General features: G+C 43.9%; 1 protein-coding gene across 1 annotated transcript; it reads right to left on the reverse strand.

Annotated features, from left to right (window-relative positions):
- Positions 1-272: 272 nt before the first annotated feature.
- LOC128825297 (myelin-oligodendrocyte glycoprotein-like) lies at positions 273-15205 on the reverse strand. Its single transcript, XM_054007662.1, has 4 exons — positions 15111-15205; positions 14494-14604; positions 8502-8849; positions 273-1028 (listed from the first exon to the last, which is right to left on the reverse strand). Exons 2-4 carry the CDS (start codon positions 14597-14599, stop codon positions 955-957), a joined length of 528 nt encoding a protein of 175 aa, XP_053863637.1. The 5' UTR covers positions 14600-14604; positions 15111-15205; the 3' UTR covers positions 273-954.
- Between the last annotated feature and the right edge of the window lie 227 nt (positions 15206-15432).

Below are 15432 nucleotides of genomic sequence, written 5' to 3' on the forward strand. Positions count from 1 at the left end.
TTCAACCAAACCACACTGTTTTAGGTAAAATATAAACTACAGAAAGATAGATTTTAAGTGATTATAGGTAGCGAATGTAGAGATCAAAGTTGGTTACCTAAGAAATAAAAGTAAATTCACAATCTGAGTTCTATAAACTAAACAGGATAGTATAGTTCCTCAATACACAGGCTGGGACTCTTTTCCAGCCTGAAACCACCCTCCCACATATAAAGTCTTTGTCCTCCAAACACGTTTCCAGGTGTTGAGTTGTGGGGGGGAGTGAGGCCAAGTGATGATGTCACTTCCTCTCTTTTATAGTTTCTTCCAGCTTGTTGGAAAAATCCTTTGCTGTGGTGTGGGGATCAGGTAGTCTCCATTGGTCAAGCAGTCTCCATTGTCTACGTGTTCTCTCTGAGAAGTTTCCATTGTATACAGTTTCTGAGATCCTTTCCTTGATGGGTGTTGATGAGCCATTAACCCCTGTCTGCCTCCTCCATTGTTGCACCTGAAAGGTTGGTTGTGGGTGTTCCCAACCTCACAACATATTTCAGTAACACATACATAGCAAAACTTCATAACTTCCTATACCATGATAGCACATACAATCCAACAGGATATTAATGTTCAACAGATCAAGACTTTTAACATGATACTTCTCAAGGCAAACTTCGTACAAAACATATCATAATTCTATGACAGTGATGAATATGGGAGTTCCAGAGTGCTACTCTGAGGTACGGAGTGTCATAGTCCTTTTTAGAAACAATTTTCAGTGGGGAAGTGAACCTGGGTTCTCCTTTTCCTAACATTCCAGGTTTTCATACTTCTATAAACAAGCCACATTTGAATTTCAGTTCCCTGACCCCACAGCATTTATCTGCATCTTATATTTTTGTGGTTTTCATTGAACTGTTTGTCTGATATCCGGCAGCAATGATATATCAGATATAGGCCCATGTAATCCAGCAATGTTTAATTTAGTATGCATCTCTCTACCGTGCAATAATTCAGCAGGTGACTTTTGTGTTGTGGCATGGCGTGTAGCCCTGTAGATTTAAAAGTAATCGTAGTGAAGGTTGTTCACACTTTTCTTTCCAGCATAGCTGTCTCCAGACTGTCTTTCAAACTTCTATGGAATTGTTCAATTTCTCAATTTGATTGTAATACATGATTATTTTCTACATGTAATGTTAAAGTGTCATAGAATCGTAGAAGATTAGAGTTGGAAGAGTCTTCAGAAGGTCAGCTAGTCCAACCCCCTGCTCAAAGCAGGACCAATCCCCAATTAAATCATCCCAGCCAGGGCTTTGTCAAGCTGGGCCTTACAAACCTCTATGGATGGAGATTCTACCACCTCCCTAGGTAACGCATTCCAGTGCTTCACCACCCTCCTAGTGAAATAGTTTTTCCTAATATCCAACCTAGACCTCCCCACTGCAACATGAGATGATTGCTCCTTGTTCTGTCACATGCCACCACTGAGAACAGCCGAGCTCCATCCTCTTTGGAACCCCCCTTCAGGTAGTTGAAGGCTGCTATCAAATCCTCCTTCACTCGTCTCTTCTGCAGACTAAATAACCCCAGTTCCCTCAGCCGCTCCTCATAAGTCATGCGCCCTATCCCCCTAATCATTTTTGTTGCCCTCCGCTGGACTCTCTCCAATTTGTCCACATCCTTTCTGTAGTGGGGGTGCCCAAAACTGGACCGACCCCTGGGGCATTCCGCTTGTTGCCGGGTGCCAACTAGACATCAAGCCGTTGATCACTACCCATTGAGCCCGACGATCTAGCCAGCTTTCTATCCACCTTATAGTCTATTCATCCAATCCATACTTCTTTAACTTGCTGGCAAGAATGTGTAAGTCTGCTTTGCTAAAGTCAAGCTATATCACGTCCACGACTTTCCCCATATCAACAGAGCCACTTATGTTCCCTTCTGCCAGAAAGGTTTCAAATTCCAGTGAGGAAAATTGTGTTCCATTGTCCAACACAAATTTTTCAGGTTCCCTTCCCTGCTAAAGACAATCGACACGAACTTGATGAGTGTAGCAGAGATGACATATAAATATAATAATGGACATATAATATCAATGGCAAGCTTTTCCCATATGGCATCTGGAAGAAAAACAGGCTGTAATGGTGGCACATGATCACCACCATTTTGTCATGTAACTGGCTAGTAATGCACGTTTTTACAGCTGCTTCAACCTGAGCATGCATTCTTGGCCCCAATACAGGTCACATAGACACTCTTTCATTCTGTCAGTCCCTTGATGTGTATCATGTGCCAGATGTATGAATTTTGTCTGCAGTGTGTCGGGTACAATCAACCAGTCAGTACCTCATAATACCCATCCGTCTAGTACAGAATTGTTTTGAGTACGCTACAGTAAAGGGGCTGTCATAACTATAAAGGGAAGGGTAACAGCTGTCCTGTGTACAGGACTATAAAATCCCTCCTGGCCAGAGACTCCAAAATCCTTTTCCCTGTAAAGGGTTAAGAAGCTCAGGTAACCTGGCTGGCATCTGACCTAAAGGACCAATAAGGGGACAAGATACTTTCAAATCTTTGCGGGGGGGGAGGGGGAAGGCTTTTGTTTGTGCTCTTTGTTTTGGGAGGGCGTTCGCTCTTGGGACTGAGAGGGACCAGACATCAATCCAGGTTCTCCACATCTTTCTAAACAAGTCTCTCCTATTTCAGACTTGTAAGTAAATAGCCAGGCAAGGCGTCTTAGTTTTCCTTTGTTTTCTCAACTTGTAAATGTACCTTTTACTAGAGTGTTTATCTTTGTTTGCTGTACTTTGAACCTGAGACTAGAGGGGAGTCCTCTGAGCTCTTTAAGTTTGATTACCCTGTAAGGTTAATTTCCATACTGATTTTACAGAGATGATTTTTACCTTTTTCTTTAATTAAAAGCCTTCTTTTTAAGAACCTGATTGATTTTTCCTTGTTTTTAGATCCAAGAGGGTTGGATCTGTATTCACCAGGAGTTGGTGAAAGGAAGGAGAGGGAATGGTTAATCTCTCCTTGTTTTAGATCCAAGGGGGTTGGATCTGTATTCACCAGGAGTTGGTGAAAGAAAGGAGGGGGAATGGTTAATTTCTCCTTGTTTTAGATCCAAGGGGGTTGGATCTGTATTCACCCGGAGTTGGTGGGAGGAAGGAGGGGGGATGGTTAATTTCTCCTTGTTTTACGATCCAAGGGGTTTGGATCTGTATTCACCAGGGAATTGGTGAAAGGTTTCTCAAGGCTTCCCAGGGAGGGAATCCAATTGGGAAATGGTGGCAGCGGACCAGAGCTAAGCTGGTAGTTAAGCTTAGAAGTTTTCATGCAGGCCCCTACATTTGTACCCTAAAGTTCAAAGTGGGGATACAGCCTTGACAGGGGCAAAGCTGGATCAAGCATTTGGGGTTGTGTAGCCATTTTGTTATCAGCTGTTCCTGCAATCTTTGTTGAATGGGGCATGCTAAGTAAGCAGCTTTGAATTATTCTTGTGTAACGGATGTGGGGGTGCCTGCTATAAGTGCAACTACATTGTCACCATCTGTCGGCAAGGGCAGGCAGGACAAGCATCATATTTTGAATTCCCAGCCTTTATTCTGTGACATACATGAAAGACAGTAGTCTTGCTGACCATCTAGCAATCTGGCCTCCCACTCATCCAAGTCCTTTAGAAGTTAACAGTGTCGTCAAAGAGCTATGATCTGTATGCAACTTGAAAGTCTGGCCCCAGAGCTAAGTTCTCCATTTTTCCATAGTCCATAGCAAGCAAGTGCTTTCTTTTCAACAGATGAATACTTCCTCTCAGCTTCTGTAAGTGTTCTTCAAGCAAATGCAACAGTGTCCTCCATGTTGTCATCCTGGATTTGAGTAAGTGTTGCTCACAGTCTGTAGTCTGAGGCAGGGTCAAACAATGCAAGTGCTGGACTATTTTCAATCAAATCTTTCACTGTTTCAAAACAACTTGTGCAACAGTCATCCAGGCCAAGCTCGAGATTCCCTGGAGTATGTTTGTAACGGTGACTGAAGTGTTGTTCAGAATAAACTTGGCATACAATGACATAAAAACTAAGAAAGCATGTAAGGTTTGTGTGTCTCTTGGAGGTGGTGGTTTTTAACCACCATGATGTGGTCCAGGTCAGGTTTCAATCCAGTCTCCAAAATTATGTGCCCCGGAAATAACAACTCTGTTTGTCAGAATTGGCATTTGGCGAAATTCAGTTTCAGCCCTGCAGTTTTGATGTGGTTTAGTACTAGGGTGACCAGATGTCCCGATTTTATAGGGACCGTCCCGATTTTTGGGTCTTTTTCTTATATAGGCTCCTATTAACCCCCACCCCGTGTCCTGATTTTTCACACTTGCTGTCTGGTCACCCTATTTAGTACTGCATGGAAATGTTTTTCATGTTCCTCGCAAGTCTTCCCAAACACAATAATTTCATCCAAATAATACTGGACTCCAGGCTGATTCTTCAGAATCACTGACAATATTCTTTGGAAAATGCTGGGTGCCAATACAAGTCCGTATGGTGCATGTTTCAAGTGGAATAGATCCTCAAGTGTAATAATGCTGTGAGATCTCTCTGTCCTCCTGTAGTATAACTTGGTGATATGCATTCTGTAGATCGAGAGTAGAAAATGTCTTTGTGTCACAAAGATCCACCAATGCTTCTTCTGTGTGTGAGTGGATAGCTGTCAATCACAATGGCTTTATTAGGCTCCCTTAAATCTATGCTAAGACAAACACCTCCAGTCTCTCTTTATCACTACTATTGGTGAGACTCATTCAGATGATGCAATCTCTTCAATAACACCATTTTGTACTAATTTTTTAACCTCTTGTGCTACAGCATCCCTGACGGAGAATGGTAGAGAGGGAAATTCTGTCATACAGCTGTCACTTGAGGTCAAAATTTAATTTCGTGAGCAAATCCAAATGCACAGCCACTGGGGCTCCTCTGTACCATCCTCGTTAAGAGCAGAGACCAGAGTTTGTGCTGTAGTGGTGCCAGGTGGGGTAAAAGCAATGTGCCCATTGCCTGCCTACACTCGCTGTTTAGGATAGCAGTACCCCAGGCATAGGACAGAATTCTGCCGGTACACATTATGTATCAAATGTCAGGGTTGCAGGTAGTCAACCAAGCACAGGGATGTGGTTCATCAAGTAGCACACTAGGGGTAAGCTCAGTTCAGTAACTGATACATGTCCAAAGTATTGCAAGCAAATCAATTCAGGTGGTCTAGAAACTGCTGAGCCAGTGTTCAACATTCCTTCCACCACCTGGGGCTTCACTCCTGCAGCAGAGCCATGAACAGCACACGGTATTTTATCCAGTGTCTGTGGAGCTGCTTCCATCCACACCCAATGCAGTAAGTTACCTCTGGCATGGTAACCGCACGGACTTGTTGATTAGGATGGGTTGCTTTAGCATACCTTAGGGAAATGTCCGCTCTTTTTGCAGGCCACTGAGCTCCCTCTGCAAGCTTTCCAGTATAGTCCAGGGATCGGCAACCTTTGGCACACAGCCTGCCAGGGTAAGCCCCTGGCGGGCCTGGCTGGGCTGGTTTGTTTACCTGCTGCGTCCACAGGTTCGGCTGATCGCGGCTCCCACTGGCTGCGGTTCACTGTCCCAGGCCAATGGGGGCTGCAGGAAGCGGCGCAGCCCGAGGGATATGCTGGCCACCCTTCCCACAGCCCCCATTGGCCTTGGATGGTGAACCGCGGCCAGCGGGAGCTGCGATCGGCCAAAGCAGCGGATGCGGCAGGTAAACAAACTGGCCCAGCCTGCTAGGGGCTTTCCCTGGCAGGTCACATGCCAAAAGTTGCCGATCCCTGTGTAGTCTGTAGTGGGGTGTTACATTCACTGTGGTGACATTCTTTTCCTTGTGTGTTTTGAAATCACTGGGCATGTTACCTCTCATTTACATTGCCCTTGTAATTTTTCAGTTGCCTTGTTGTAGTCCAGATGCAGTGGTTGCACGGCTTGCATCGCACCTGCTGTTCCCTGAGCTCATTCTATTCACCTCCACCATTGCTGACTCGATGTGATTAGCAATGGTTACAGCTTTCTGCCATTTCAATTCTGGTTCAAGCAGTAGATGTTCTCTAATACGAGGCACAGCTGTTTTCTCCATGAGCCGATCTCAAAGAATTTCATCTGCCATGTTGCCAAAAATCCCATGTGACAATCAGTTCCCTTAAAGCAGCAATATACTGATCTGTCAATTCCCCTGGTTTCCACGCTGGTGGAATTTATAGCATGCAGCTACCACATTCACTTTAGACACACACAAAAATGAATGCAGAGAGTGCTGTATCATAGTTATTCTTCAGAAGGGAAGAGTGTAACATATAGCTGCCCTTCTGCTCCAAGGCACTTACATAAACAAAGCACATTTTCTTACTTCAGAGAGTTCTCTGTCATTAGCTGCAAGGACATCGTACTCAGATACTCTTATCCAAGCATTAAAAGCAATTGGAAGCTCTCCTAGGCTTTGAAGAAAGGGTGCAGGTGGATTCAGGGGCAGGAGAGCCATCCTAGTCACCACTTTGTTGAGCAGTGGAGGCCGAGACCAAAAAAGTGAAATCCAACATCAAACAGCTCCAGAAGCAGCTGCTGCAGCAGCCCCTGGCCTCAGCACATACAGATGCGCTTTGCCTTCCTGCTAGTTCTCTAACCTCAAAGACTACAGCTCCCAGAAATCAATCCTGTATCTAGCAATATCACACGGGGCTCTGCTAGGCCTTGTTTGCACACTGGGGGGAGTTGGGTTGGGGACTCTCAAGTATTCATAGAATGTCCCCACAAAGCATGGCAGGGAGGCAACTGACAATTCATTCTCTAATCAAAGAATCGGCATTGCCTTTGTTGTAATAACCTGGAGCTACCCCCTCTCTGAGCCCTGAGTATTTTTCCAGGGGAAACCCCTCACTTCACACGAGTCCCAAAGGGGATTTGGATCTCAGTCAGTGTAGGTCAAAGACAAAGAAACATAATCAAAAGAAGCAATAAAAGATCTGGTCCTGCTGCTGTAGATGCTGCTCTCTCTGTAGTTTCCAGCCCTTTCTAGGATGGACACTTCACGTCATCAGAAAAGGATGTTTCTCTTTCTCCTGCACACACCCTTAGAAGTTGTGTGGCAAGAAACAAGAGCTGATTTTCAAGCATTTTTCTTCACCTTTTTATCTCCTCTTCTGTTTTCTCCAAAATTAAAGGTCTAATAGTCTTTAAAAGTCTTTCCTAGGTTCATTCACAGATTCATAGATTCCAAGGCCAGAAGGGACCATTATGATTCTGACAGCAGATCTTTTAGAAAAACAGCCAATCTTGATTTTAAAATTGCCAGTGAAGGAGACACCACCACAACCCTTGGTAAGTTGTTCCAATAGTTCAGTGATTCTCAAACTTTTTTGTTTGGGGACCACTTGAAAATTGCTGAGGGTCTCAGCGGACCACTTAACGATCTTTCCAAACGTTGTTGTACCATTAACTAGCTATTGTAAAGCGCGTTGGATAAAAAAACACCTTAATAATAATTAACATTTTTTTTTGTTCTACAAATAAAAGCACACAACTCATATTTTAATATCAGTATTCTTACCTTTCTAATGCGATGGATGTGCCTCTGTCCCCCACCACAGCCGACACAGAGCTGGGACTGGGAAGGAGTGAGGTCTCTCCCTCACCACAGCAGCCACAGAGCTGGGACTGGGAAGGAGGGGGGTCTCTCCCTCACCACAGCAGCCACAGAGCTGGGACTGGGAAGGAGGGGGGTCTCTCCCCAGCCCCAGCAGCCAGACAGCTGAGGCTGGGAAGGAGGGCCTTCCCTCCCCAGCAGCTGCAGCCCTGGAGCTGGGGAAAGTCGCCTTTCTCTGGCTGCTGCAGCCCTGTACATCCCAAATTCCCCCCACCTCCTCTTCTCACCCCACTGCCCCCTCCCACTTACCCCCTATTCCCCTCAAGGCCACAACCTCACCTTCATGTGTGTCTTCTCCAGGGTCCAGGCACCTAATTAGTGGAGCCACGCCTGGGTGGGTGGCCCTTCATTCTCTCATGTGCGGCCTTAGAGGGAACTATCTGCGGACCACCTGAATGGAGCTCGCGGACCACAATTTGAGAACCACTGCAATAGTTAATTACTCTCACTATTAAAAAATTATGCCTTATTTCCAGTCTGAATTTCTCTAGCTTCGACTTCCTGCCATTAGCTTGTGTTACACCTTTCTCTGCTAGACTGAAGAGCCATTATCAAATATTTGTTCCCATGTAGGTACTTATAGATTTTCTCACAGTTCTTGCACAACAACGATGTGAAAAGAACACCCAGAATGTGGAGAGACACACATTGAAATCTGTTAGCTTATGCCCAGGGCATAGGCTCCTGAACAACTGATGGGAAATAACTGGCAGATAGAAGGGAATTCTGAATACTCACATGAAAATGAGACACATCAAGTTCCACATCAAAATAAATTATTATTCTGCTGGGAATTCAAATTAGCAGCCCAAGTTACTGACCTGTCACCTTCAGTTCCAGAGTGGCTTCCGCATAAAATCTGCTTGATCGGAAGAAACAGATAAACTGCCCATGGTCAGAGGGGGTGATGTTGTGTATACGCAGGACAACGCTTCCATCCACAATACCATCCTTCAGCAGCTCTGTTCTGCCCTGATCATTTGGTATTTGCTGCTCAGCCTGATCTTTTTCATTCTGATACAGATGGACAGGTTCAGAGAACTTGGATCGGTACCAGCGCACCTCCAACTTCTGAGCACTTGTGTTACGGAAGAGGTGACAGGGTAACAGGGCATCTTCACCTGCAGAGGCCATGATGGGATGATCAGGTCCAATCACCTTGAAATTCACTGTTAAAGGAACCAAGACACACAGAAAATTAGACCAGAGGGGAGCTGGATTGCTTTCATAGGTAATGAATGGTGATCTCTCACAACTGCCTAGGCTGCAACTTGACCAGCTAAAACTGAGCTAATGGTGTCTCACTGTATCTGCACTGGAAAACAGGTCAAGTTAGGACAGGCTTAGCTAGCACATGTTAGCTAACCCTTGAGCTAAACTCAGCCACTTTTCCTAGTCAATACCAATCCAGAGAGAATTAAAAAATGGGTGATCTCTGTCTCTAAATGTTGTGAGCTGGTTAATGGCTGAAAGCAGAACAATTAACCTGTGGAAGACTGTTTGCTAGACTGGAACCGAGGCAGGTGGCCTCTAGAGAGAAGGATGATACAGAACACCTGAAAGGAGAGGCTGTGTCTGTGACATGCTGTGGAGCTTAAGGCCTGGTCTACATGGGAAAGTTTTACTGGTTATCCAGGTGTAATTATACTGGTATAACTCCTATGTGGACCCCCTTATTCTGGTATAATAGTGACCTTTTTCAGTTTGCCTTAAACCCCTTCCCCAGTGACATAAGCTAAACTGAAAAAAAAAAGTACTTTGTTTTATATTTGTAACTTGCTATGTATCCTTTCAAATATAGATATTTGAAAAACAATCAAATATAGTACAAAATCCTTCTTTACCCCTTCCACTTATGACATTCTCTGCTTGGTAGCACATCACACAAAATGAATTTACAGCATGTGTCAGTCACAGTCAGTTCAAATCACTCTGTTTCATATATTTGACTTATTTGTGTAATGTGCAATTCAAACTTTTGCAGCATAGATTCATAAATTCCAAGGCCAGAAGTGATCATCTAGTCTGATCTCCTGTGTAACACAGGTCACAGAACTTCCTTGTATTTCACACTGGTGACACCCCTGCTGGAATTCTGTGTCCAGTCCTGGTTCTCACAATTCAAGAAGGATGTTGATAAATTGGAGCGGGTTCAGAGAAGAGCTATGAGAAGATTAAGGAATGACTTGATAATGAGCTCAATTTAGCAGAGAAAGCTATAACACAATCCAATGGCTGGTACAGAAGCCAGCAAAAATAAGTAAATAAATAAATAAGAGGTGAAAACAGGGGAGTTTGAGTGGGAGTTCAGTAGGAGGAGAAGGAAGGAGGCAAGCACCTATTCCATAGGGGACAGTGAGTGAGTTTTTGTAGGTTTGTGTGGATTTTTTTCTTTTTTTTTTCTCCTTTTTTCTTCAGTTTGCAGAGGCTGGTAGGGCATAGTTTTTTGTGAGAGAAGCAGAGTTCAGATTAGGGGGCAGGGCTTCCCTGATTAGGCAGTGGGGCTTCTCTGATTGGGGGTCTATAAAGGCAGCCAAGCAGCCATCCAGTGGCACAGGAACCAGCAAACAGAGCTGAAAACAGGGGCGTTTGAGTGGGAGGTTGGGGAAGGGAGTGTGTAGTGGTCTGTTTCTGCTTTGGTGTTCGGGGGGGGGGGGTGTTTGGAGATTTGTTATTTTCTCCATGACAGGAGCTTAGGTGGGAAGGCTGTGACAGATACAGAGGCAGCAGTGGTAGTGAGACAAGGAATGGGTGAGACAATGAAGACAATCAGATGTGGAAGCTGCAGGATGTAAATTATCCAGAAGCGGGTACACAAAAAGAGCTTGGTTTGTATGAAGTGCCGCCTGTTAGACTAGATGGAAGAGAAGATCAGAGACTTGGAGATGCAAGTGGAAACTATGGTTGTTTAGTTTTGATGGGGATTCAAGCAGATGATGGAGGGAAGACAAGAGAAGGCTGAAGGGAAAAGTCAAGACTGGCAGATGCAAGCTGCACTGATGAACTCTGAGGGGAGACTGCTGGATGAGGAATGCGGCCACTGGGAGCATGTGACTATGAGAACCAGGCAGAGGGAAAGACTGGCTAATGAAGGAGAAATAGAGCTCAGGAATAGGTTTGCTGAGTTGGAAAATGAAGAAGGGGCACAGCAGGCAGTCACAGAAGGTGGGAAGTCAAGGAAGAAGAGAAGAACGGCTAGTCCTATAAGAAGAGGGGAAGGATACAGGATGACTCACAAAAGGTTGCAAGTGTGAACAAAAGACAAGAGGATTTGCAATCAGAAGGAACAGGAGGAAGCAGGGCCGGCTCCAGGCACCAGCACAGCAAGCTGGTGCTTGGGGCGGCTCATGGAAGGGGGTGGCACGTCCGGCTCTTCAACGGCAATTCGGCGGCAGGTCCCTCAGTCCCTCTCGGAGGAAAGGACCTGCCGCCAAATTGCTGCAGAAGAATGAAGCGGCGCAGTGGGGCTGCCGCCGAAGTGCCACCGATCGCGGCTTTTTTTTTTTTTTTTTTTTTTCCGCCGCTTGGGGTGGCAAAAAACCCTGGAGCTGGCCCTGGGAGGAAGGCCAGAAAATCACAACAAAACCAAGAAAAGGAAGGTCTACATGATTGGGGACTCCCTACTAAGAAGAACAGACAGGCCTGTCACCAGAGCTGATCCGGAGAACAGACGAATGTGCTGTCTGCCAGGAGTTAAGATACAGAATGTGGACCGGAGGCTGAAAAGAATTCTAATGGAAGCAGTAAAGAATTAACTGATTGTCCTTCACATGGGGAACAAATGATACTGCTAGATTCTCACTGAAATGCACCAAAGGAGACACCCCAAGCTGGGGAAGACACTTAAAGAAATGGAGGCTCAGGTGATCTTCAGTGGGATTCTGCCTGGCCCTAGAGGAGGAGAGTGAAGGCAAGACAAGATTATGATGATCAACAGATGGTTCAGGCAGTGGTGCTACAAAGAGGGTTTTGGGATATTTCATGACTGGGATGCATTCACGGACAGAGGACTGTTCTCATGGGATGGACTCCACCTGAATAGGGAGGGAAATAGACTGCTGGGGTGGAGGACGGCACAACTGATTAAAAGAGCTTTAAACTAGGAACTCGGGGGGAGACTGCTGGGAGATGCTCATGTAATCCTCATGCCTTATTCTAATATTGACCAGCAGGAAAGTCAAGAGAGAATACTCCAATGGGGAAAGGAAGAGCAGTATGTAGGAGAATGGACAGTAAGAGGAAAGATAGTGCCAATACCAATGAAGCTAAAGTCAAGTAGGCAATACTGTAAGTAGAATAACTGTACTCAATCGGGTGAGGAATCTGAGTGAAGCCAAGCAGCAACAGTTAAGATGTTTGTACACCAATGCAAGGAGCCTGGGTAACAAAATAGAGGAACTAGAACTACCAGTGCAGGAAGTGAAACCAGATATTATAGGGTTAACAGAAACATGATGGAATAGTAGTCATGAGTGGAGTACAGGAACTGAAGGGTACGTGCCATTCAGGAAAGACAGAAATAAAGGCAAAGGTGGTGGAGTAGAATCGTATATTAATAAGGAGTTAAACTGTAAAGAAATCAGAAGTGATGGAATGGATAAAACAGAGTCTGTTTGGGTCAAAATCACTTTGGAGAAGAAAGCTACCAGAGGCTCCCCTGGATAGTGCTTGGGGTATGCTAGAGACTCCCTCCCCCCACACATCTGATTTGGATATGGATAGAGACCTTTTTATGATTATGGGAGACTTTAACTTCCCAGATATAGATTGGAGGACAAGTGCTACTAATAGTAGGGCCCAGATTTTCCTGGATGTGATAGCTGACCAAATATTTCTTCACCAAATAGCCACCAAACCAAAAGAGCTGATGCTATTTTAGATTTGGCATTCATGAGTAGTGAGGACCGCTTAGAACAGCTAGTTGTAGGAGACAACCTTGGTTCAAGTGATCATGAGCTAATTCAGTTTAAACTAAATGGAAAGATAAAAAATAGATCTGCAATTAGGGTTCTTAATTTCAAAAGAGCAAATTAAAAAAAGTAAGGGAATTAGGGAACTGGACTAGACTGAGGAACTCAAGGATCTGACTGTGGAGGAGGCTTGGAATTACTTTAAGTCAAAGTTGCAGAAACTATCTGAAGCCTGAATCTCAAGCAAGGGGAAACATTTGTAGGGAAGGGTTACAGACCAAGTTGGATGAGCAAGCATCTCAAACTATTAAGAGAAAGCAAAAAACCAACAAGGAATGGAAGATGGGATGGATCAGTGTGACACTCTTTACTCAAATTAGCACCCTGGACCCCTCATATTCACTATGATCATGTGATTATGGTTTGTTTTGTAAAAAGTATGCCTTGTGAAGTATCATTTTAAAAGTGTGGATCTGTTGGACCTTAATATGCTGTGGATTTTATGTACTATCATTGTATGTGAAGTTATGAAGTATTGCTATACATGTTACTGAAATATGTTATGAGGTTGAGAGATGCCCACAGCTGGACTTTCAGTAGGGACAAAGAAGCCGCCATCGCTGGCCAGACAGGTGTTAATGGCTCATCAACACCCAGCCTTCTATCTCAGAGACTTCTTGTAGAAGGCACATATGCAATGGGGCAACCTAACTCACGTTACAGCAAGGATCTTTCTAGCATCCTGAAGAAAGCATAAAAGAGAGACAGTGACATCATCTCTTGGCCTCTCTCCCCGCCACCTCCATCTCAACACCTGGAAGATCGTCTGGAAGAGAATGGTCCCAGGCTGGAAGGGTGTCCAGTCCGTGTATTAAGGAACTGTAAGCTACCTGTAGGATCTGTTAGGGTGAGAGACAACTTGATTCAAATCTTACTTAGTCTGTTAAAGTTAAAATTTAGACTGCATTTCTATATTTATTACTTAGGTAACCAACTTTGATTTCTATGCCTGCTACTTATAATCACTTAAAATCTTAGTTAGCCTTTTTTGCATCTCCATCACATTGTTGACTCATATTTAAGGCTAAGATTTTGGTATGGGTATTTTTAATAAAAGTCATGGGCAAGATGTGGGCAATAAGCAATAAATCATGGAAGCCCAAGCCCCGCTATATGGGGCTGGAGCCTGAGCTCCACCTCCCAGGGCTGAAGCCTTAGCTCTGCCGCCCGGAGCTGAATCATAATTTTCAGGAAGTCATGGAGGTCCCATAAAATCATGGAATCCATGACCTCCATGACTGACTCATAGCCTTATTCATATTCAATCGGTGATCCACTGTAAGCCCCGGATCCTTTTCAGCAGTGTTACCATCTAGTCATTTATTTGCCATTTTGTAGCTGTGCGTTTGATTTTTCCTTCCTTAGTGAAGTGCTTTGATCTTGTCTTTATTGAAATCCATCCTGTTGATTTCGGACCAAATCTCCAATTTGTCCAGGTCATTTGGAACTCTTATCCTGTCTTCCAGAGTTGTAGCAACCTCTCCCAGCTTGGTGTCATCTGCAAATTTTATCAGCATACTCTCCAGTTCGTTATCCAAGTCATTAATGAAAATATTCAATAGTGATAGGTAGAGTCGCAAAAGTTTAAGATGAGACAGGAGGAAAGTTTAAGGTGAAATATGATGTAAAAGTCCACTGAGTACAGGTTACACTGAGACCAAGGGGAGTAAAAAGGGAGAAAAATCAATATCTTCCCCTGCCCCCCCCCCCCCAAAAAAAGATTTTCTTTCTCAAATTTACATAAAATGCTCTTATTATGAATTGTTTCAAAATAACAAAAGATCAATGGTATTCAAACTGTTAAGAGAAAGTAGAAGACACTCTGTGACAAGAGGCTTCCTACCTGATTCCAATGTAGAAACATGGACCGTAAAAAAGAAAAGGAGGTAACTGGACAGAGAGGGGTTGCCCATGGCACAATGCGAGTGGAAGGAAATCCTCATCTTCATTGTAACTTGATTCACACACCAGAAAGGAAAAGAAAAAACAAATTCCAAGTGAGCAACGTGCTGTAATTTGGGATACAAATTCATTGAGCACAATATGAACCCTAGGACATGTGTTCATTAATAATTGCATCAAAATGTGCGTGTTTGCTACTGTTTTTGTCAAAAGACATGTTACAAGACATAGCAAAACTCTGCTTCACTGTTCACCATCTCAAATTACAGTCCAATATTCTGGACAAAGGCCTTAATACTAGCATTTGCAAAATTCATTGAAAAATATCACAAAAATCACTAACTTTTTGGTTGTAAAATTACAAAGAGAAAGTAGCCAAGAAGAACAAATGTATTTTGTATCTGTTTTTATAATGCAGTGTGAGAAAAGGCATTGCAATTTCTGGGTCTGGGTCACACGGATAAATACAGAGCATCTAAAGTCATTAGTGAAGCTTTTCAAGTGGAAAAAGGAGCATTTTAAAAACAAATTAAAGGATGAGAACTTCCTGCCACGTACCTCATGAGCCCAGGAGAAACTTCCCAGCAGTTACAGGATCACTGGGACATTTCCAGCTTCTCACAGTCAGTGAAATGGACCCTTAGTCCGGGAGGTGCCTGACAATGAAAGAATTAAAGTTATAGTATAAAGCAAAAATAATTTAGGAAAAGAGAATCAGTTCAGTATCATCTGTCCTTGTGCACTTTTATGGTGATGTTTTTTAAACAGCAGCAGAATTTACTCTTTTCTCCTGCATGTAGCAAGGCTGAAGATGCAAGTGAAATTGTAAAGCAGAAAGCCACCATTATCGTTTAGATGGTGCTATGAAATTAAAGAGTCC

This window comes from Malaclemys terrapin, chromosome 17 (assembly GCF_027887155.1).
Source record: "Malaclemys terrapin pileata isolate rMalTer1 chromosome 17, rMalTer1.hap1, whole genome shotgun sequence".
NCBI lineage: Eukaryota > Metazoa > Chordata > Testudines > Emydidae > Malaclemys > Malaclemys terrapin.